This window comes from Lipotes vexillifer, unplaced genomic scaffold (genome assembly GCF_000442215.2).
Source record: "Lipotes vexillifer unplaced genomic scaffold, Lipotes_vexillifer_v1.1 scaffold230, whole genome shotgun sequence".
NCBI classification, from domain to species: domain Eukaryota; kingdom Metazoa; phylum Chordata; class Mammalia; order Artiodactyla; family Lipotidae; genus Lipotes; species Lipotes vexillifer.
In genome coordinates this window covers 9,152,642-9,177,017 of record NW_006775143.1, presented here as the reverse complement: position 1 = coordinate 9,177,017, position 24,376 = coordinate 9,152,642, and the positions used below count along the sequence as shown (strand labels likewise).

Sequence of the window (24,376 nt, the reverse complement as noted above, 5' to 3'; positions counted from 1 at the left end):
CATGGCCGCTGAGCCTGCGCGTCCAGAGCCTGTGCTCCACAACGGGAGAGGCCACAACAGTGAGAGGCCCGCGTACCTCAAAAAAAAAAGGGATTGTTAATTTGAAGCCCATGAGTACGAGCAGCAATGTAGCACACAGAAATTGTAAAAAAATTACAGCTTGACTTTCTGCCCCAGAGACAAAAAAAAAAAAAAAAAAAAAAAAAAAAAAAGAAGCTGTTGGTACTGCTGGCTGGCGAACCACAGGAAAGCACACCACCTGGGAACAATATCTTGAAACACAGATCTGTTTTCCGGATCTACTTACGGTAAACTGTGGCCCTGTTATGAAAGGATCAGGAAAAGGGGTCACTGTATCAGATGGGAATGTTTTTATCTTCAAAAAAGAGACAGAGAAGAGTGTTACTTTCAGATTAGAAAACAAAGTTTTGAAATCTTTGGCAGTGCATTTTTAAACCGAACTGAAGGTTTCAGGGGAACACACACCGAGCCTTCATTACTTGTTGAAGAAATACACCAAGGGTCGCTAGGAGTGTTGCCCAGCGCTCGTATCTGTGCCCTTTGTTGTGCTATAGGGCCAGGCCGCCGCAAGGAAGACAGGCTGGAGTCTTCCTCGCCCTGACCATGACCAGGGCGTATAATGAGGCAGGTGAGGGCTCTCTGGGGGCCTGCTGACGGCTCCCCTGCAGCTGTGGAGAATGGACTAGAGGCCGCTGAGAGGGCACATCTGGGAACACAGTATATCAGAGTGGACAGAGTACCAGGAGGCCTGGACTAATCAGGCCAGGAGGATTCCCTGTCTGTTCACTTTAGTTGCTGGGCTCCCTGTAAACTCTGGGCCACAAAGGGAAACCTCGGGGAAACCCATGTAAGCATGGGAGAATCCCACCACCGTGGCCTTGGGAACAGAAGGCATGGTGATCAGAAGTGCCCCGTGCTGGGGTCTGAAAGAGGGTGGACACCCCGGCATGATCAGGTAGGGCTAAGTGGCCAAAAAGAGCCTTTGCTTCCATTTCTTTCTCTTGGGTCATTTCATCTTTGGCCTCTTGGAGGCCTTGGAGGATGGGGGGCGGAGGTGTGTGTATTTCTTTAAGCTGGCCTAGAGGACTGCCAGCAGACCCAGGGTCCTGATGACTGTGGCACTAGCTTTGTCTGCAACCCACAGGGGCACAAAAACTGCTGGTGAACGCACGTTGTGCCACCCGCCACCAGAGGGCTGCAGCCAAGACACCGAGGCCACCACTCGCTATGTGCCACCGCCTTAGTGTCTCTCAGAGTCTTGCCTATAGACCCCGGAGTAGCTACCTGATGGCCTTGAGTCATTCTAATGGAGGGTAAGGTAGGGAGGGTCAGGAACACATCAGACCAGACCCAAATCTGCTGAGGGTTCTGAATGAGTTGAGTAGGTCTCAACTCAACCGATCTAGAAATGACAATGTCCTTGCAGTGGGCACTGAGATGTCCAGCCCAAGCCTGCTCCCCTTCCTCAAACTCTCCTTAGTCTCTTTAAATATCTCGAAATTCCCAGGGACTCAGGTGCCAACTCGGGTTGCTGGTAGTGACTCCCTGCAGCATAGCAAGAGAAGGACTGGGGGCAGCCTTTCTCCTCACAGGGCCTAACGTGGTGTTCTGAGACCAAAAGCAAAGTGAAAGTTACATACAGATAAGACTCAGACCATCATGAAATAAAAGGGAAAAAGAGGATTATTATCGCTATTACAGAAATGTGAAAGTGGGCAACTTCAAAGAATTATTTTATACCTGCTCTAAGGAAGAAAAAGACATTCCAACAGTTACACTCTGGGTTGCCGGGCTCTGGCAAAGCACATTTACTCTTCTGATGATGGCGCTGATGGTCATTGGTATCACCACTTTAGAATGACTTTAGCAAAGCCAAAGTTGCAATACTGAACCCAGCAGGGTCTGGCCTGAGAAAATAAAATACCTGACACACAAGCTATATGTGTTCCCTCGAATAGTGACAAACTGGAAACAAAGCACGCGTCCTGCAGTAAAGAGTTCGTTAGGTAGATGGTGGACCATTCACTTGATGGAATATGTAATACGTGGTACCAAGAACAAGCCAGAAACAATAAAACATTAAGCAAAAAGAGGAAAACAGGAGATGACATGGATACTCTGATTTAACTACGTAAAATTATGAATGAATACAAATAAATATTAGAAGGAAACATGCAAAAATGAAAAAAAGTTGTGCTAGGTTGGGATTATGGGTGATTCCCTTCAAGTCATTATATAATTCTCATATTGTCCTCTTGATAAATAGCGGGAAAACACAGGTTAAAAGCTTTTGTTTTCAATAGAAATGCAACTAAGAATTTTTCTCTCTGCGGAAAGCATCTATCCTCAGCACGGCTCTAGGAGAACAAACTCTTCACGGTTCTTGAGACCTAGAGATGAAGGGGCGAGACCACAGCCATGGGTCCCAGTTTGACCAGGGACGGCTGGACTCCAAACTCTGCAATCATCCTGGAGTGAGAGCCCCTGCGGCCCCGGGGTCCTCCGGAGGTCTGGTGCTCGTGCACACCCACGGGCTGCCTCCTGGCGGCTCCTGCCCGCCTCACCTCTCCTGGCCGGGCCCCTCTCCCTGCCAGGGTACCTACCAGCCTCGTTTTGATTGGAGGGTGCATGCAAACTCCAGTGGCCTCTTCCTTCATGGGGAGGGAGAGTGGAGGAGCACAGCGAGAGTGGGCACAGTGGGGGGCGCTGGCGGGCTCTGCCTGCTCTCAGGAGAGAGAAGGGAGGGGAAGGAGAGAAAGACAGCACAGTGCAAGACGGATCTGTGGACTCCAGACAGCTCTCAAGCCAGCCTCACCCGCAGCCTCCTCGCAGCCTCTGGCCACCTGGCTCCTGGTCCCTCCCTCTTCCCTCCTCTCTCCACCTTCTCGCCTCCTCTCTGGCCCTCCTCTGTCTTCCCCACTATCTGAGCAGAACGACAGATCAAAACCCCATTGCTGGGGTCGGCAGGTAGGGGCCACGTCCTGTGCCAGGTGCGCAGGACCGGTGTGCTGCTGAGGATTCTGAAGCAGGCCCAGGCCAAGCCAGAAAGAGCTCAGATGAATCAGTGAAGCCAGCCGTGGGGGCAAAATGAACAATGGCCACATACTGGAGAGTCTTTGCCTTCCATGCCCCATGGCCTGCTGTACTCTGCTAAGTAAGGGCCCACATTATAAGAGGATAAGTGCGTAGATGCCCAACAGAGAGCTACAAGAAAGAGGTACATCAGTGAGGAGGAACACGGAGTTTAACATTTAATCTGTCATGGCTCTTTATCTGTGTTCAGAAAATATATTGGCCGTGACCCTCCTCCCACACCTATGGACCCAGGCCTTGGCATCTCATATTGGCACCGGGGGGTGAGGGGGCTTGCTGCTTAGCTAGGAGATACCAAGCATTGCGAGAAAATGCCATGTCATTTGGGATACCGGGTTCCCTGGCCCCAGCCCTAAATAGTGCCATGCACCCAGCAGAGATCCAACAGCTTGTACTGGTGAGGATGAGAATGGCGAGGGAAGAATGCTCTGATGTCAGGGGAGGGAGCCACTGACAGGGTCAGTTTGGGTCTCAGGAAAGAACCATTACTCCAGGGAACAAATACGTGCACCTTTTAGCTCATGAGTGTTTTCTTAAGTAGTTGGTATGATCCTGCCATAATGAATCAAGTAAAGCCTCTGGGAAAGTTTCACTGAAAAATTATCAGGAAAGTTGTTGCCTTCTTTTCCATCTCCAAATTGATCTAACTCCATCCTTTTTACTACTGTGCAGTCCTAGATGATCTCCAAGGGGCTTTTACAACCATTATTTACGATGGGCTCCATAATAGCCTTGTTTTACTATTCAGACGTGGGAGATGCAGAAAGTGCATTTGCAAAGTCTAAATCCATGGGTCTAGACCCTCTTGTTGATTGTTTCTAAATCCATTCTTCAGAAACAAGGGAGTCCACATTAGTCACCTAATGTGCCGTTAAGTTTTCCCACCCTACTTAAACTCTCCCTCCCGCTCTGGTCCTCAGGGTAAATGTTATGCTCTATAAGATGCTACTAAGGCATAAATCACCAAGAAACATGGACATTCTGCCTTGAGGCCAAAATGTGTACTGGCCACCAGTGTCTGTATTGAAGATTATAATGGATGACTTAAAGCTTTGCCCAGCATTGGACTTTTATGGTAAAGAAATGTTGGTCCATCCCACAAGCATCTCTGACCTTTCTAAATGGAGATTTAGATCTCACATTTCAAACTCAGATTTCTAAATGCATCTGAGCGGATTTAAACAAAAGAACATCCCTGGGGCTCCCACACTTCTGACTTGTAGTAAATGAACAGGATTTCACATGTAATAGGATACTATTTTGAAATACCATTTATGTTTTCTCCTGGTATTTCCTTTCCTCCTTGGGTCTTTTCTACATTTAGGCAGCTAGGTTCTATATGGCTTTTGAGTTCCAAAATCTGACTCTCTGGGGAACAGAAAGGTTTTGGCATACATAAATGATGGTGAAAATGTGTAAGCCTTCATCCAGATAAGAAAAGAGATTGTCAGCTTGAGGATAAGAGAGAGAAGTCAGAAGGAAAGGGAGGAGGGGTAGACATTAGTGAGTGCTGCACAAAGGGGCTCTGGGCCCCCCGTTCATAGGCAGAAGCTGGGGGGCAGGGATTAAAGAGCAGTGGGGACCTGCACCCCTCTACTCAGGTAGAGATGGGAGAGCAGAGCCGAATGGCTGTGTGGTTGTGTCCAGCAGATAGGGATTCACATCCCAGCAGCACCGTGATCTCCACCCACCCAAAAGGGGCATAAGTGAAGCAGCGGGTGTCCTAGATGTATCAGCAAACAGGTGACTTCACGAACTGAAGAGACTTCCCTCCCTCTCCCCGTGCCCTGAAGAACACGGATGAAACCCCAGGAAGACTGAAGAGGCACCTGATTTGACTTGAGATTAAGCTTTAGCTCTCCTACTAGAATGAGGTTCAAAATAAAAACTAAGTTATTGAGACAAATGGAAACCCAATTCTTCTGACACCCAACCCAGGGCCCATTCCGGGCCCTACACAACCTTCCTTTGGTCAGGCCATCTCCTCCCTGACACATGAACTCCTGACTAATGTCCCCTGACCCAGACGAGACCTGGATTATGATGCCCTGCAGTTGGGTGAGTGGTTCTTGCAGTACAGGGATCAGGGAGGGACAAGCCCCAAAGAGAGAGCATCAGAGACACAGAAGGTATGGGTGTTCACGGTCTGTGTTACCTGGGGAAGGAAGCTGGCATGACTGACCTGGAGTAGAGGGTGGGACTCTGCATCCCAAGGTCAACACGATTGATGTGTCCATGTGCCCACCTTCTAACACCCCACATTCTACCGACACCCAGACCCCCCTGCACACCAAATGAGAACACCAGAGGGAGAGTGCGTGCTGTCTTCACTCACTTGCCTCCTTCCCTTCCCATCCTCACACCCCCAAGCTTCCCTCCCAGGCAGAAACTCTTATCTGATCTTGAAGAGCTACGTAATAAAAGAGTTGGGGATTACAGAGGAAAAGAGCTGGGAAAAGGTATGGGATGCTACAAGAGCGAAGCTAGAGAGAATGTTTCTGTGGAGAGTTTGAGGATGTAAGTCCTTGGGGAAGTGCAAGGTGCAAGAGAATTAAGAGAGAAGCAAAATGAGATTCAAGAACTGTTACCAGGAGGTGTTCATTTAATCTTCTTTCATTATCTTAAGAGACGTCAGTTAAAGACTGAATCTTTTTTATCATTCTTGGCTGTTTGGACCATGCTTCATTCCATGCAGAGACTGGATCATAAGGGTAAAGAGTCATTAAGGGTTAAACTAGCTCCAATAGTGTCTTGGTGGAACTTGGTTTAATGAAGGCAAGAAAATCTGTCCCACTCCTCTCTCTCCAGCTCCCTGTCCTTCCAGCTCTGGCCCGAGGAACCAGGGCAGGGACACAGCTTTAAGACTTTCTTGCAGCCCCAGACCCTAAGTCTAGCCTTCCTTGGCTGTCTTTAGAGACACAGATGCCACGCCCCCCCATCACCCTAACATCAAGGGCAGAAAGGGCTGCAGCTCGCATTTCTTTCATGCTGAGAAGAACAAATGGAGGAGCTGGAGGTAAGAGGACCAGACAAAGGGAGAAGCAGGCTGCTGGAGTCTCTCTTCCCCTCTAGGACGCTTCAGCACTCGTGGAGACAGGTCTCTGGAGTGAAGTAAGGTCAAAGCCAACGATGCCAAGGAAAGCCCGAAATACTAGCCCTCCAGCATACCTTCTGTGTGCATGTGCTCTGCGAACATGCACTTGTGCCTCAAATCCGCACAAATAAGAAGGATGCTTCATCTTGAAAAAAGGTATTCACTGCAAACTTCAGCCGTGAAGCGGGCAGCTAGCTGTGTCTTGTACAAAAACCTCAGCTGTCCCGTGGCTGGGCAGTGCAGCACCTGGACCCTGTTTCAGAGCTCGGTCAGAGCTGCCCAGAGACACAAGCAAAGTGTCCTGGGGACACAGAATAAGCTCCCTGCTGTTGGAGGGGTGCAAGCAGAGACTGGACAGTAACTTGGTAGGCATTGGCACCTGAGATCAGGGGACCTCTGGGTCCCTGCCAGATGCTGCTTCCTTTCTAATCTCAGTCTGTTATGCCAAACACAGAAAAGGTGAGGCAATTAAATCCACAAGCTGGATCTGCAACACAATGGTTTTTAAGGGAATCCCATCACTCCTGTCAAAGCCATGATGTATTTTTTTGTAAACTAACCCTAGTTCTCAGATCCACCAGACCTTTTAAATAATAATAAATAATCATTATTTTGCTTATGCTGTACCTTCTGCATAGAATGCTTTGGTCCACTTCCTCCATCTGGCAAACTCCTACTCATACCTTAAAACCCTAGCAACATGAAGCCTTCTTTTTCCTAGTGCCCCCAGACAGGGTTAGGCACAGGGTCCCACAGCAGTAGCAGTTTATACAGACTCTCTTAGAGTGTTTGAAACACAGCCCTTCTTCCAGGCATCGCTCTTCTCCAAAATGGCAAGTTCCCTAAAGAGGAGGCTGGATTTAGCTCAATTGGATGCAAAGGGCACCAGAGAAAGAGCCAGAACATCTGGGCTCCAGCTCCAGCTTGGTCCCTGGGTGATTACCCCACTATGGGACTCAGTTTCCCAATCTGGGCAAAGGGGCGATGAGGTATTTCCGGGTTACCCTATCTTGGCAATCTGTCTAACAAAAAGGCCATGAATAACCAGCTCCATTTACTTGAGCATGGGAAGGAAGTAACTCTGCAGGTCCCCGAGCTGGGTGTTGCCCACTGTCAGTTCTCAAGCAGTTTATCTGAAGGCGCTGACTCGAAGCTCTCAGGCTGTACCAGCTCTCCAGAAGAGAAGTATAGCTGCATAAATCACAAATGACTTCCTTGTGCTAGCTGAGGCAGGAGCGGTGATCGTTCCTAAAGCCCAGACAGCATTTTGCCTCATTTGTCCCCTCTTGAAAGCCTTCCAGAAATCCTTCCCATCCACCACACCCTTGTCCAGGGAGCCAGTCCTGAATGACTCCCACTTCTGGCTTCTCCCCAAGCATCTTCCACACGGCTCTCCTGTTGATCCTGACCCTTTACCAACCTGAGCCCCCTCCAGCCTCTAGCTGCCCTATCCATTCCCAGAGCCTCATACGCAGCCAGGAGCAGAGTGAGTTCTCAGGAGATAGTTTTTGACTTGGCTCACGTTTTGACTCACATGGCAAATCTGTGGACCATGATTTACGCTCCAGTATACTTGGGTATTAGGCTGAGCCCAGCCTAAGATACATCCAATTTTGCCTGTGTCATCTAATCATGTTTATAATATCTTATACAAATTTATGGTGCTTTATATATGGGGCTCTCTCTCTCATGTGATCCTTACAATACTCTTAGGCAGACAGGGCAAACAATGACACCCTCATTTGACAGAAGATGGGGCAGCAACTGTCCAATGACAAGGATCTTAAGGTGAAGAGCGGAGAGTGGAGCCAGGTCTGGGCTGCATGACTCCTGGCTCAGTGCTCCCTTCCCTGAAAGGGCTTCCCACCTGCAGGCATCCCATCCTGAAGGAGAGACCTCTATGCAGAGGATGGAGGATGGTAGGGAGGCACGAGGGGCCTAGAAACCTAGGCGAGGCCTTGAGCTGGTACTTTAGGCCGGAGCATGTTGTTGCAAGAGACAGCAAGAGATGTCCCATGGCAGGCATGCATGGCGGGCATGCAGCCCAGGAAGCCAAGAAGCCGAGACTGAAGCACGGAGGAGCAGCAGACAGGCAGGGTGGGGCCCCTGCAGCCACCCTCAGAGGAAAGGGAGCACGGCCCGCCCTCGGGGGCTCTGTGAGGTGGAAGGACCCGTGATGCCTGAACCCTGGAAGAAAGCTGATCCCTGAGCCTCCAGGCTGTGCGCAGGACAAGACGAAGAGCCTTCCCAACAGCGATGCCCACCTCTGTCCATCCGTCCCACTGCCAAGATGTTTCTATGGTCTGTGGCTTTTCTGGTTTTAGCAAAATGGGAAGTTTACCAGAGGAGTGGCTTCTGTGAAATCCATCAGCAGATCACCTGGCTCCAAGGTAAAGGCACCTCCTCGGTCAGAGGGGCTCTACAAAGGCAGACAAGAATATCCCAGTTAGTGCCGGCTCTGGACTGACAGTGGAATTTCAACAGAAAATACAGACGGTCCTGACCTCTCTCCTCTTCCCCTTTTCTAACACTGAACTCATTATCATGCCAACTCCCACCAGAGTTCTCTTAACTCGGTAGTGTACAAAATGTTGACACCAAACCCTGAGATTTTCTGAAATCTTAATGGGTAGGAGTAGGGTATAGGGTGGAGGACTGTCTTTTTTGAAGCTGCAAACAATTTTTCTTAAATGCTTTGAGTGCTTTTTGACTGGCCTTTGGGGGAAAAACACTTCAAAGAGTCCTTTGAATATATAAACAGAGAGTAAAGACCTCGTCCTGGATCAAGACCTCAAGGAGCTAAACTCATCTGCACAATAACGAGGAAGAGCTTTATGGTAGGAGAGTGATTTTCAGATGGTACCTCTGAAAATCACGTTCATTTTGGGGGGAAAATTTTTTTTCGCCTTGCCTTGTGGGTATCTCAGCAGCATGGGGGGCCTTGAAACCCTCCGTGGAAAAAAATAAGTCGCATTTACTTGGTGCAAGCAGGGCCCTAAGGAGAGAGATGGCCAGAAGAGGGAGCCTTGTGGCTTCTGGTACGATGTTGCCTGCATCTCCACTGAATTCCCTTCTGTTTTGTAAATGTTTTTGTGCGGTTTTAACCATGGCCAGGGATATACAGAGGAGTCTGTGTCCACACTTAGGACAAAGCAGTGCTAGGGACTTAGCACAGTGGAGGGGAACCCAACTCCAGTTCCCAGGAGGTGATCTACAGAAAAGCGGGGAAACTCAGTCTGGGCCAGTCACTGGCTGAGGGATCCAGCCGGATCCTGTTGAACACAGAGGTATTCCCAGAAACCCTGGGAAGGGACCCCTTGAAAGACTGGCCTCAGTCATACACGATGAGGCCTGGACTATTGTTACTTAGATGTTACCAGGAATCATGATCCCTGGAGCTACAGAAGCCTCGGGCATCCTGTTGGCACAAGCACTTTAATCTCTGCTGGACCCGTGAGCTGGGCATCGTAGCAGATCTTATTCTCTTTTTTGGGAAGAGGAAACTGAGGCTCGGAGAAACAAGGGCTGCGGAGTGACTACTTGTTTCAAGCAGCGATAGGTGTTTGAAAGGAGCAGTTGGGCCCCAAGTCTTGGCCCCCAAGACTCTAAGGTTCCAATCTTGCATTAGGGGCCCCACCTCATGCACACGTTGTTCCTCAGCGGGGTCCACAGACCAAGCAACCTTTGACTCAGCATCTGCTTGGAGAGCAAGACATGTGACTGCCTTTGGACCAATTGCTGAAGAGTGACCACAGCTAAGCGTCACTCAAAGGAAACCAAGAGAAATGTCTTGTGCCTTAGTCACAGCCCATTCACATCATCGGCAACTTCCTGAAATTTCAGAGTGACAAACAGAATAATATTTCCCGCTTTCAAACTATTAACACAGGCTATCCCATAAAAGGAATGGGATAGGGATACCTCTATGTTTTTACTCCTCCAAATTTTCCATTACGGGGGATAAAAACCCATTTCTTGCTTTCTGTCTTCACAGTAGAGTAACAGCTTTTGCAGGGATGATATTCTAAAACTAAAATTGCCCTCAAAAATCTCTTAAATTTCCCTTCAAGTACAAAGTACATGCTTTTATGTTATACCATTTGTCTCTCATACGTGGTTATCTTTCAGGGACAGATTATATAAAACACATGCTTTGGTGGTTATTACTGTAGTTTTATGAGTGCACAGACTTGATGATGCAAAGTTTAAATGCATACAGATGCCACACACAATTTATGCAGAGTTCTCGGCAAGTATAGCTACTCCTCAGGGCTTTTCCGCCATACCTTGGCCCCTGGGGACAGCTGGCCCTTGCCTTCTGAATTCTGAGGCGAGCTGACTTTGTGGACCTTGGGGGATGCCAGCGGCACTGAGACTTGTGTGGTGGTGGCCATGGTGGTGGCCATGGCTGGAGTTGTGGTCGCTCCCGCTGCCTCGGCCAGGTCTGGAGGGAGGTCGTCTTCATCACTGCGGTTACTAGAAGCACATGAAGCTCTGCTCATTACAATAATAAACAGGCTGTGGGGAGTGGAAGGAGGTGGGGAGGGCTGGGACGGCTAGGGTGGGGATTGGGGGCTCCCCAAACAGATGTCTACCAGATGTCCAGCTTACAGGGGCTGATATATTGACCTTCAGCCAAAGCAAGTCTGGGCTGGATTTTCTGTCACTTGCCCAGGGATTAAAAAAATGTTTTATTATGAGAAAATATGTATAACATAATATTTATCATTTTATCCATTTGTCAGTTTACAATCCAGGGGCTCAAACACATTCACAATGTTGTATAACAAGGACTTTATCTATACACCAAACTTTGTTATCATCCCAACAGCAACTCTGCACTCACTGAACAACAGCTCCTCATGACCCCCTCTCCGCAGACCATGGTAACATTTGCTCTGCTGTTGAGGCTCAGGGTGGGCCACCCCCAAATATGCCACAATGGCATATTGATTCTTTTTTATTAGGATAGAGTTGTTTTTATTTTAATAAAATTACATGGAGAAAAAGCTTAATATGTTTTTCGTATAGCATTTTTTTGAAGACCCTGAAGGAAAGATTGAATTACCATCATCATCGAAAATTTATTCCTGGAAACATCCACAGGATTTTTTTTTTCATATTTTCAAAATTGTAATTAGGTATTACCAAATAAAGTAATAAACAACTTTTAACTCAGAGTGCAAAATGAAAGCACCTTATTATTTTAAAGGTGCAAAAGCAAGAAAATACAACATAAACTTATCCATTTTTTTTTTTTTTTTTTTTCCGGTACGCGGGCCTCTCACTGCTGTGGCCTCTCCCGTTGCGGAGCACAGGCTCCAGACGCGCAGGCTCAGTGGCCATGGCTCACAGGCCCAGCCGCTCCGCGGCATGTGGGATCCTCCCGGACCGGGGCACGAACCTGTGTCCCCTGCATCGGCAGACGGACTCTCAACCACTGTGCCACCAGGGAAGCCCAAACTTATCCATTTTTAAATAGTCGTCTGTGTGATGGGTAAATGCCATTTAAAAACGTTTTAAATAGAAAAATGATTTATAAATCAGTTTTCAGAAGATCAAAAAAATCAATGTTTAATACCAACTTTAACTATAAATAAAAAGAATATTGTCATCTTTCCTGTTTTTTTTTTTGTTTTTGATTTTGTTTTTTTTGCGGTACGCGGGCCTCTCACTGTTGTGGCCTCTCCCGTTGCGGAGCACAGGCTCCGGATGCGCAGGCTCAGCGGCTCTGCGGCTCTGCGGCATGTGGGATCTTCCCAGGCCGGGGCACGAACCCGTGTCCCCTGCATCGGCAGGCAGACTCTCAACCACTGCGCCACCAGGGAAGCCCGCTCCCGTTTTGGCCTCAACATTTATGTGTTCTGCTCTTTGCCTTTCGGAGAAAATACTGCATTGTAAGGCTGCTGTCTTTTTGGACGAGGAGAAGGATCAAGATCTTCTTTAATGTAACCTCTTTCCATACAAGTCTGAGTGGAAGGAAAACCAACTTCCCAGAAATTCTCTGGTGTGTTGGGTGGAATGTAGCGAAATCGGTGTCTTGAGCAGGAAGCCAACTTCTTTTCTTTCTTCTGCTGGAAAATCTGCACAACAAATTTCACATTACTTACATGTGTGTCCAAGCAATTTTCTTCTTCTTTTTTCCGGACCACCTCAATATGAGGAAAATTTTGTAAGCTAGTCTCTCTTTCATCATCTTTAAAATATGGCTCCACAAATGCTTTCTGTTTGACTTTATCTTGTTTATCACCAGGAGAGTTTGTTTTTTTTGTAGCAGTTGACAACTGCTCTTCATCTGCTACTTGGGGGAAACTATCCACCAAACAGGATTCATATTCTTCATGTGTAGTCCGATCAAACATATCTTCCAAGCTATCATTCATTTTTCTTTCTCCATTTGGACTTTTTTCTCCCTTCTGCTCTTGATTCTTTTTTCATGGCTCACGGGCCCAGCCGCTCTGCGGCATGTGGGATCTTCCCAGGCTGGGGCACGAACCCACGTCCCCTGCATTGGCAGGCGGACTCTCAACCACTGCGCCACCAGGGAAGCCCTTGATTCTTCATTTTTAAAAGCATAGTTTCACTAACCAATGTACAGTCCATGTTCACTGTCTCTCCTCCTGCTAATCTTGACTGACTGCCATCCTTCCTATCTACTACAGTGATATCCATTTTATACTGAGAAAGGTCTGCTCCTGGATCTATACTCCACTGGATGTTTTCAAAGGATACATCTTGGTTGTTCCGTAGAGACTTTGTTTTAGCAATTCTACATGGATTTAACTGAAGAACTGATGCAAGTTCACATGCTCCATGGACTGACCTGGTTTTTATTTTTAGAGGCTCATGAGAACCAGCACCCTTCATGTCATCAAAAAGATTCTCTGTCTCCAAACTTTCACGTGGACGTAGAGGGATTTTAAAGATAGAATTTTCTTCCTTTATATTTCTTCCTTTATTTATTTCTTCCTTTATTTGTTTTATTATCTGGAGATTTACTCAAGGACTGGAGGAGGGACTCCTGTAAACTGCTGGGCTCTTCTGGGGAATCTTTGGTTAACCCACAGCTCCCACTCAAGGCCTTACGGCTTGAGGAAGAGCCCTTTGGAACAGGCTTCAAAACCTCACAGACAGTCACTTGCCTAAATCCTACTTTAGGGTTCTCACTTCCTTGGCTTTTCTCTTGACGCTGAATAGCTGAAAATCGATCAGAGATCCAGAGGTTTATCCATCACATAGTCTCCATTCATGTAAGAATGACTATCTGGTGGAAAAGGAAAAGCATTTTCTTTATCAAAGGAGGCTTGGGGGCAGCTTACTTCATCTTCACTTTCTTCCTCGATTTTCTTCCTTTTGGTTTGGCCTCCCAGTGACTTCAGGGGTACCACATGTTTATCAGTAACAGTATCTTCAATGTGATCAGTACTATCCTGTTCACTTGTATTTTTATTTATAAGCACCTGCTTATTAGAAGATGACTGGTTAGTGGCCTTCACTTCAGCCCCAATATCATGATGTGTGAAAAGGGCACCATGTTCAGATTTTGATCTAGGTTTCTCTGGTCTAGAATTAGAAGTGTTGCTGAAAGGCGTTGTTTACAGATGGTTTTTTTTTCCCCCAGTCTCTAAAAGAGAAGGGGACAAACTTGTATTCAAACCTAAACTACTTTTCACATTAGAGGTAGCTCCAAATACAGGAGATGATACCCGAGTAGTCAATTCTTCTTGAGGAGGAGTCTTCGAATTAGAACCTGAAAATCTTAAACTATCTTCACTATTTCTTCCAGATTCCTCAAAAGGTTTTTTGTGATCTCCTTCCAGACAGTGGTAGAGCTCATCACCAAGAGGGCTCATAGGACCTTGAGATTCAGACTCATCTTGAACACTAAGTCCAAGTGTTTCAGCAACAACTGTAGCTAAATTGTCAGGAGGATAACTGCTTTTTCCATGTGTATTAGCCACTGGAGCTTGACTCTGATCACGCGTCAGCCACTAGAATTTTACGTTCATTATGTTTATGTTGTGAATGAGTTGAAGACTTTGGTACTTTCCTCAATTCATGTGCACACCCAGAGTGCTCCAGTTTAGTATGTGTTTGTTCTAAATGTCGGACGTGGAGGTTCTTCCTTCGTAGTCAGTCAGCGCCAGAAAATGAAAAGGTTGTTATTGGTGAATCTGGAATAACACCTTCCTCAGATTTAAGATTGGTTGCTTGATGTCGTTGATCATTCTCGATTTTCTGCTGCAGCTGTTCAGAAAGCATTTTATTTTCTTCCTGCATTCTTTTCATTCATAAGCTCTGTGATAAGTTTAAGATTCTGCTGTCGAATATTTTCAAACTCTTGTTGTTTCTTCCGCATATGTTCTTCAGTTACTGCACAGCGATCACATAATCCTGCTCTGAATCGATCTTCTAAAACTTTAATGGTTTCATGAAGGACTTTCCATTGCTCTCTCAGCTGTTGATTTTTGGTGAAGAATTCTTCTAGTCTGTGCATCTAAACTTTGTTCCTTTTTCAGTTTGGTTACTTTTACTTGTAGACCTTGTACTTCTTTATCACGATACTCCTTTAGTTTTGTCCAAAGATCCTTAAAGTCATTAGATCCATCTGCAGAACTGGGGCTTCCACAACTGCTTCCCGGGACGTTCATCTTACTTAATATGCTCACACTTCTACTGCCTACTGTTTTCTGACCTTTTCTGTTACATTATACAGGTCTGAAGTTGTCTTTGGCCAGTTCAAATACGGCTTGCAAGATTGCCTCGAGATTCTCGAAAGCCCGGGCAGGAACGCAAGCACGCTCTGGAGAGGGGAAGAGACGGCCTTTCGCTTTTCTCCTCGTTGCCTCCCTAATCTGCCAAACCGCCAGCAGCCAAGCTGCCCCCTTGGAGCAGCCCGCGTTTTCCAGGGTTGGGGGAGGGCCCGAGGGACCAGGATTTTTTAATTAATCCGGTAAGAGATAGTTTTACTATTAAGCAAAATATGTATTAACTATGAGATGTAATATCCTAGTTATGAAAATTTGCATTTTAAAAACAACTTAGGGTAATTTTTTCCTGTGGTATTTAGTAAGAAAAAGTAATTACTTTTGGCATTTAAATTAGAAATAAATACTTATCAATATAGTTTGTACTGGTTTCCAAGAGAATACTGAAATTTTGTTTAGGGCCTCAAGTTTTCTTCTCCTCTTCATGATGCTAAATTATAACCTAAAATGTTGTAAAAAGTTATTCCTTAATTTCTTTCTTTTTTTTTTTTTGCGGTACGCGGGCCTCTCACTGCTGTGGCCTCTCCCGTTGCGGAGCACAGGCTCCGGACGCGCAGGCTCAGCGGCCATGGCTCACGGGCCCAGCCGCTCCGTGGCATGTGGGATCTTCCCGGACCGGGGCACGAACCCACGTCCCCTGCAACGGCAGGCGGACTCTCAACCAACTGCGCCTCCAGGGAAGCCCTAATTACTTTTTCTTTAATAAATTTATTTATTTTATTTATTTATTTTTGGCTGTGTTGGGTCTTCGTTGCTGCGCGCAGGCTTTCTCTAGTTGCGGCAAGCGGGGGCTACTCTGTTGCGGTGCACGGGCTTCTCATTGTGGTGGCTTCTCTTGTTGCAGAGCACGGGCTCTAGGTGTGCGGGCTTCAGGAGTTGTGGCATGTGGGCTCGGTAGTTGTGGCTCACGGGCTCTAGAGCACAGGCTCAGTCGTCATAGCCCACGGGCTTAGCTGCTCCGCGGCACGTGGGATCTTCCTGGACCAGGGCTCGAACCTGTGTCCCCTGAATTGGCAGGCAGATTCTTAACTGCTGTGCCACCAGGGAAGCCCCAGTTATTCCTTAATTTCAGACAGACTTTCTCCTTTCTGCTTGTTACGTGGTGTAAAGGTCTGTCATATTGATTATTTTTAATTAAAGTTACTTAAGAAATGGCCAACACTCTGACCCTCCTTTCTGTCTCCCTGAAAGCAGGAAATAAATCTCTCGTGTGAAAGGTGTACTCCCTGCATCTGAAGATAGAAGGACCGCTTTATCATCAGAGACAGGGGATTCGGGCCTAGAGGCCTGTATAAACAAACCCTGTTACTTCTTGAAGTTACTACCCCAAGCCCAAACTCTGTCTAGATTCTTCACTAAATGAACACCCAAAACCTAAGTTTCTTTGTCCTGTCAATTCCTCACAACTTTATTGTTTCTTTGTCTAAAAAGTAGAAAAGCTGCCTGCTTTGGGCACTTCTTAGGTTCCATTTCTATGAGACCACCATGTGCATGAATTAAAATTTCTTTCTTTTTAAACTTTTTAGTTTATTATTAGTCCAGCCACAAGAACTCAAAAAGGGTAAAGGGGAAATTCCACACCCTTCCCCCACGATGCTTTCTGTCCAGATGAATTTGACACTCTAGGTACCTCATATAAGTGGAATCATACAGCAAATGTTCTTCTGTATCAGGCTTGTTTGAACATAATGTTTTCAAGGTCCATCCATGTCATCACATAAGCCAAAATGTCATTCCTTTTTATGGCTGAGTAACATTCCATTGTATGGACAGACTGTATTTTGTTTATCCCTTCATCTGTTGATGGACAATTGGGTTGTTTCCACCTTTTAGCTATTGTGAATAGTGTTGTTATGAACACTGGTGTACAAACATTTGTTTGAGTCTCTGCTTTCAACTCTTTTGAACTGAAATTCCACATAGGAGTGGAATTGCTGAGTTGTATGGTAGTCCTATGTTTAACGTTTTGAGGAACCACCAAACCAAGGGATGTTATTCTGAGGAGCCTCCCTTAGGAGGGTAAGCATAAGACTTGTAGGAACCTCCTGTTCTGAGCGAAGGGTGTAATGACTCCTTTCGTGGCCTAACAGCAACTGTCTCTTCGGTGTGATAAACTGATTATAGAGAAGGAGTTGCACACAACTGTTTTGGGGCCAAGCAGCTCTGGTTTTCGACCCTCTCTGATCGAGTGGGATGACCCAGGATGGAAAGGACACTAGACAGGAAGTCACCATGTGGGAGAAGTCTCCCTCACGGCAGCTGGGGCTTATCTCCAGGGCTTGGCTTTGTGGGGAAGGCCTGCCTTCCCACAAGGTACGTCAAGGCTGGAAGCTCTTCTGATCTGATCATCCCAGCACAGAGCAGCACCATCAATCCCCCATCCTTAGCATGGGCGGTATTTTCTCAAATTTATAGAAATTAAGACAAGTTCCCTCTCCCCTGCTGCCAGCCAGATTGCTGCCTGCACAGGAAAGGGCTAACTCAGCAGGCCCCAGATGCTCAAACCCTGTACATTCCAAAGGAACCATTGGCCACTGACAAGCTCCTGAGAGAACCTCTGGACCCTTGGAATATCCTGCTGGATAAGTGTGTCTCTGCACACCTAAGACCTTGAGCTATGCCAGATAGCTTATGCTATCAATGTGATTTACGATGAACACCTGGTGTCTAAGGTAAATTCATGAAACATTTTAATAAGTAAAATTTTATGTAGTAGTATGAGGCTTTTCTTTGAAATGATTTCTATTTTAACAATACATACGCATAGAAAAATGTCTAGAGTAATAGTCATAAATGTGAACATTGGTTATATTTGATGGTGTGATCCTAGGGAATTAGTTACTTTTCTCTTTGGACTTTTCTGTCTTGCCTGAATGCCTTTAGATTTTTACACTATGTTTAAAAACATAGTAAAGTTATGTATCTGGGTAAAAATTAAGCAGCTCATCATTTTCTAAACATACCAGCTGACATCAATATAAAGATGATGCTTTTACCTGCCTTCAACTGTTTGCAGAGTTTGCTTCTCCTTTCACTCTGCACACAGCAGCCACACCTTTCCTCCCTATGCCGTATTTCAAGAAAAGAACACAGCTGAGATTTTTGTTTATATCCTAAAAAGCAGCAGTTTGAAAACTTTTTCAGAGCACCTGAATATCATGATGCTTTGATGGAGTACCCTAAAACCCAAACAAGCACACATAATTCTGGCCTAGGAACTAGGAATATTGTAACAGCTAAAAAGGGCATACACATCCCTGCATCTCAAAACCAATGATGCAGAATTATTTTTTAGGAAATGGGAAATCTGAGGTTTTCCAATCTGTATCCCCAACCAAGTGTTTATTAACTTTATCCATATCTATGAGTGGAAGAGATGAGTAAAGAAGTGGTAACTAGTGTCAACAGTACCATTACTATTTATGGGATGAAAACTTAAAACTGGGAAAATCTCATCCATCAATTTTGCTATTTACTACTAATGGGAAAAATGCTGCCATTCTTTGATTTTCAAAGCAGAATACTTTGGGGTATCTTAAGAAATACACATGAAGTTAGAGGTTTTAAAATGGTTTCCTTAAAAGAGGCAATTTGGTGAGTTAGCTAAATTTTCTTTCCTTCCAGGTCATGTATTAGTCATTGCTTCCAAAGTGATTACATATCCCGAATGGGTGATAATAACATTTTGAGTCCTGAAATGTGAAAGGTTAATCCTGCCAGCTTTATCCTCAGGGGAGCAGATTTTTCATGGTTTAATTTGTCCCCCAGAGATCATTAGGACTGTTAATTATTTGAATCTTACTCGTTTTGGCTTCCCTAGGAAATACAGCTGGTATACTGTCAAGAAACTTCTATTAAGGCTAATGAGGTGGGATGTGTCTGCCCTGAAACTGCACTCCCCTTTCTTCTCCTTTTCACAAGGTGCAAGTGGCAGGCCTGAGCTGGCTGTTTGAGAACTGCATCTGGAGTTACACTCCTTGTCCTATACTCTGTACTCTCAGTACCTCCTAAACTTGACCTCTTCAGAGGCTTCAGGTCCATAAGAAGAAAGGAAGGGGAACTAACTCATCTTTCAGCCAGGGCTAGGCTGAAAGCTAGGGCTTTACCCACATTATCTCATGTTTACCCTCACAAAAGCCTTACCCATTTTACAGACGAAGGAGACGTTCAAAGAGTAATTTTCCCAAGAGCTTGTAACAGTAAACTAGAAGCCTTTCTAACTCCAGAGCCCCACGCTTACCACTGCACCCAAAGATCCCCCTGCAGCTCTCTGACCAATTATACATCCAGGCACGATACCTGGGCCATAGCCAAGGTCAAGAGATTCTAACTACCATTGTGATTATGCTAATATACCACCAACCTTACTGTAGCATTTGCCTGTCTTCTTTGGATTATAATTATAATTTAAAACTTTTGTTAAGCTGAACAGAACTGGACAGGTCCTGGCGGTTCTGGGACACTTTGGAATATAGCTCCTCCCACAGGAATATGGCTCCTCCCACAGGAATATGACTCTTCCTACAGGACTATGGCTCCTTCTACAGGAATATGGCTCCTCCTACAGGAATATGGCTCCTCCTATAGCTCAGGGATCAGCTTTGGCTCTGTTGACAGAAAACGCTACCGTTTCACTACAGCACCATGGAGGCAGTATCCGATATGGAGGCAGTATCCGATATGGCTCCCCCTGATCCCCTTCTGCTACTTGTGCCCCTGAAGAAGCCTGTCTCCTTGAGTGTGGGCTGGGTCTAGGGACTTGCTTCAAATGAACAGAATAGGGCAAAAGTGATGGGATGTCATTTCTGAGATTAGGTTATAGAAGACTGTGATGTCACCTTCTTAGAGCTCTCTCTGGCTCTTCTTATGTGTTTTCTCCTATGGAGAAAGCGGCAGAGGTCCACATGACTAGGAACTAAGGGCAACCTCCAGCCGACAGTCAGCAACGAATGATGTCCTCAGTCCAGCAGCCCTCAAGGAACTGAATCCTATCCCACATGGCATGAAGGAGACTTCAGATGAGACTGCAGCCCTTGCCAACACCTTGAAGGCAGCCTTAAGAGACACTCTAACCCAGAAGACCCAGCTAAGCCATGCCTGGATTCCCAACCCACAGAAACTGTGAGGTAATAAATGTGGATTGTTTTAAGCCACTAAATCTTGGAGTAATTTGTTACACAGCAATCAATAATGAATACATATGTCAATCATGTCATGTTTTCAGGGAGAAAGATCCAGTCCCACTACGACTTAAATTGGAAACAGGCTGTATTTTTGGGATAGCTCTTTGGGAATGGTGTGAACGGCTAAGAAGCATTTACAACTGGACATTTAGCATCACCTTTGTTGTTATAATTGAAAAACCTGCAGCATAGAACTCACAAGCTGTATTGTCTTGTTAACTTCCGCACTCGGGGAGGCTTGATTTCCGGCTTTTCCACAGCTGGTTGGGTAGTTTCCACACGTATAGGAATAGGACTTCTAGAGACACACCAGAAAAGCAGAACACCACCAATAGAAAGGTTTATGGTCTGATTTTGGCTATAGGGACTGTTTCTCAGTTAGTTTATATCTTAATAACATTGACAGTCAAGATATCCTTTTTTTCCTCCTCTTTACTTATTACATATAATTATTTAAAAATGCCACAGAAAAGCCAAAACCAAAAAAATCATAGGGAAGAAAATACAGCAAGCAGGAACTGAACATGATTGGGGCACCACATAAAATTTCCCTGCCAAAAACACCCACTCCCAATTTTAGGTTTTGGTTCATAACCAGGTTTTGCCAGTAAAATGAGTAGAGAGAAACCTGTGGATGACCCGTTTTTACTTCCAAGTAATCTGGTAACTATGTTATTTTAAACGTAGCACGGAATATATTTTTTAAAAAGAGAGATAAATAATGATTAGAGTATTTCATGTGAAAATGCATAATCAGAAGACCTTTAAGACTTACTCTGAAACATTTTAATTCTATGTCTAGGTGAAAATGTTAAAAATTAAGTTTCATTTTTATATTTCCTCAAGAAAATATGCCAGATAACCAATGGGCTTACTCAAAACCAGTGATTTTAAGGTAAAGTTTTACACATTTTTGTACGTGACTGATTTCACTTAAAACACCAGAAATTACCTTCGGGGACCAACAGACATCAAAACAAATTGAGGTTCTCAGCAAGGGACCTCTAGCAAGTCAGTTAACACTTCTGGACCTCCATCTTCCCTTCTATTCAATGCCTAATATGGCGATAGGTAGGTGGCCAGTGCCCAGGAAATGTTTATTAAAGAAACATGTGAATGAGCAAATACGAAATTGGAGTCAACATACTTTAGGTTCATGATTTCCTCAAGTTGGGAGCCCAGAGTCAACGGAACGTGGTCCCCGGAAGAACACATAGGAGAGCACATAACTTTGCCTGGGTGAAATGGTTGGTGTCTGGAAAGCTTCAAGGAGGGATTTACACTCAACCAGATGGAGGTAAGACTTCCAAGGTGGGAGACAGAGTGGAGACCCGGAACTGCTGATGGGTAAGGTCCCATTGGAAGAGCAGGGGATTGTGATTAGAGGGGAAAGCAGGGGCCAGGGCTTGAGGCACCTCAGGATGAGCTGTTTACCCTGAAGGCAAAGGCAGTCACTGAAGGTTTTAGGCAAGGGAGTGGCAAGGTCAGACTTGCGTTTTAGAAAGGCCCTTAGAGCAACCAAGGATGCTGGTGAGAGCAGGCCAGTCGGGAGCATCTTAGAAGACTGCAGTAGTGGTTATCCAGGATGAGAAATGGTGAGGCCCGGGGGTAGGCCTGGAAGAGGGTCCTAAAGAGGAGCAGATGGATGTGGGTGATAATATGAAAGTCAAATTGGCAGGACTTGGTGACTAATTAGATGAGGGCATGAGGTAGGTAACGGTCAAGGACTCCCAGGCCTCAGGTCTGGATCACAGGTAGGTAACAATGCCACTGACCAAGATAGGAAAACTGGTGAAGGGAGAGTAGGGTAGGGTGGGGAGAGATGAATTAAGGTTTTGAAAAGTCCAAGAGGCAGCTGGGTATGGGTCTCTGGAGGAAGACAAATTTATACCAAGAACATGGGCCAGGCATCATGAGATGACATAGAGAAATATTAGTCTTTATTTTTAGCATCAAGTATTCCCCAGGGTAGTGGTTCCTAGGTCACCTTGGGTGTTTTTGAAATTCTTATTCCTGGCCTCCCCTACCACAACCACGCCCCCTTCCCTCCCTCCCCCCCCTCCCCCCACAACAACACCCACCCCGCCTTCCACCAAAGGATCTGAAGGGTCTGCAGTAGGACCTGAGTCTTTGGTTTTAACAAGATATGGTTGCAGTGCTCCCTGGACCCATTTTAGCAAACTCTACCCTAGGGAGACCCCCACCAATGTTAGCAGGCTGCCAAGGTGTCAATGGGGCTGCCATGATCTACAGGTGTTACTCACTTGGGCTGGGAGGGGAAGAGCATCTGCTTTCTATGAGATCAGGAAAGGAGGGTTTTCCTCTGGGTTTGGGTTGGTGGTAGCCTGGAGGCTTTAAAGAACATTTGTGGTTCTAGTACTTCAAGGAGCTCAGATAAGGAGCGTGTGAATGGACCATGGGAAGAGGGGTGAACAGAGCTGGGACAGGGAGCAGAAGCCAGGTCATAAAGGTCACCCTATGCTCTGTTAAGGAGTCCGGACTCCACCGTGACTTTAAGCAGGGGAATGACAAGGTCAGATCTACATGCCTGAGAAGCATCTCAAAAGTGATTTCTTTTTTGGTACATCAGGTGGAAATATTAAAACAGAATAAGTGGCATTTTTGAGGCATAAAGGAAGTTGTTTATGACAGTCCTTTTCGCTTGCTTCAGGCTCACATTCTCTCAGTTTTCTTTTTCCTCTTTATTTTATTAGCAAATGCCCTCGTGAGTAATGTTTTGAGGAGAATGCTGAAGGTACTATTGTTTCCCCATTCAAACAAGAAGCAACAGACCTTACGTTAGCGTCCTGAAGACTGGATTTCTTATTGATATTTACAAACGTTGATTCCTCTTTTCCAACCTGTTAAGGAAAACAGGCAGGTTCGTCAAAACTGGACATCTTGGCATGCAAAAATGTTTCCACGTCTCCTACATTCAAAGGATTACAGAAATGTGAAGGTGTATCAAAGAGGCAGATCATCAAGTACTCAGTCAATAACAAAATTTTCCGGTGTTTATTTAACAAAAAATGTTTTCTTGACTCATTCCCCATCGCAAGGATTAACACGTAATCATTCAGATAAAATCAGTGCTTGCATTCACACTCTTACTGAGCACCTGCTACGTGCCAGCTCATGATGGAATGAGAAGAGGATGGTGTGAGAAAAGCCACACCCACAGTTTAATCCCCCACTTCACATTTTAGATCAGGAATAATAAGCAAGCTCTATGCTCACATAGCACTTACAGCTTACAAAAGAGGTTAGAAGCTGTCCTTTCATATCAGTGTACCGAGCCTGGGAGGAACTATGTCATAGGATTTTGATAGAAGCCTTGTCCTCTTCCCTCTGGCGAGTCCCATTAAGAATGATGGGGAAGGAAAGGACACCCACTCAGCCAGCCAGGCCAGCTGAACACAAACTGCAGGTCAACAGGAGATGCAGCGGTCTGTGGTCCTCAGACCCACCACAGCGTACAGAGCTGGCCCTTTCACTTACCCAATTATAGCTATACCAGTTAATAACTCTTTATATTAAAAGCTCCGTGCACATAACAGGTGTGGTTCCTATCTCCTGGCTGCACCCTGACTGACACAGCATCTCAGTCCTAGAATGCCTCTTTCTTCTACGTGGCACAGAGGAAATCCCGCAACGTGAAATCAAAGGCTTGCATGCATGGCACGTACCTGGGCACTCGCTCGGGAAGCATTCTCCAGCTGGGCTTTTAAAATGTTACACTTAACATGATCAGCCACGGGGGAAGGCAAAAGTGGGGTCTGAAGAGTCTTCTCAGAAACCTTTTTTTCTTCAGCCTGAGATGAACCAAAATACACGCAACAGACTGTAAACAAAGAACTAAGAAAACACATACATTAATCTTTCCCATCAGTCATCACTGCAAATAACCCAAAGACATAAACATATAGACAAGTGTGTCACTAACTCCTTATGTTTGTACCAGTGCTTTTAATATTTGCAAAGGATTCACAAGCACATCCTCTCATTCTCACGTGAAGCAGGGAGAGGTTGTATTAGGAAGCCCATGAGTCAGAAGATGGGGAAGGTCCAAAGAGAAGAGACTCTTCCAGTATTCAGGCAGGTAAAGCCAGGACTCAAGCTCCGAGTTTCCTACACCCAGCTGCAGTGCTATTTCCCCCATAACTGCTATTTCTTACATATAAAGACCCAATTCTGTGACTTGTTGGGTTAAGGGAAAG

The 24,376-nt window shown here is 45.7% G+C and overlaps 1 protein-coding gene and 1 pseudogene across 1 annotated transcript in view; both read right to left on the bottom strand.

Annotated features, from left to right (window-relative positions):
- Positions 1-24,376, bottom strand: part of EPB41L4B (erythrocyte membrane protein band 4.1 like 4B) — a 148,371-nt gene that overhangs the window by 13,348 nt on the left and 110,647 nt on the right. Inside the window, exons 18-24 of the mRNA XM_007449793.1 lie at positions 23,846-23,971; positions 22,953-23,020; positions 20,359-20,457; positions 10,495-10,675; positions 8,550-8,627; positions 2,625-2,741; positions 308-376 (exon numbers count right to left, since the gene is read on the bottom strand). Coding sequence (XP_007449855.1) covers positions 308-376; positions 2,625-2,741; positions 8,550-8,627; positions 10,495-10,675; positions 20,359-20,457; positions 22,953-23,020; positions 23,846-23,971 — 738 coding nt within the window. The remainder of the gene's footprint in view (positions 1-307; positions 377-2,624; positions 2,742-8,549; positions 8,628-10,494; positions 10,676-20,358; positions 20,458-22,952; positions 23,021-23,845; positions 23,972-24,376) is intronic.
- Positions 12,057-14,859, bottom strand: LOC103073469 (DNA endonuclease RBBP8-like; annotated as a pseudogene).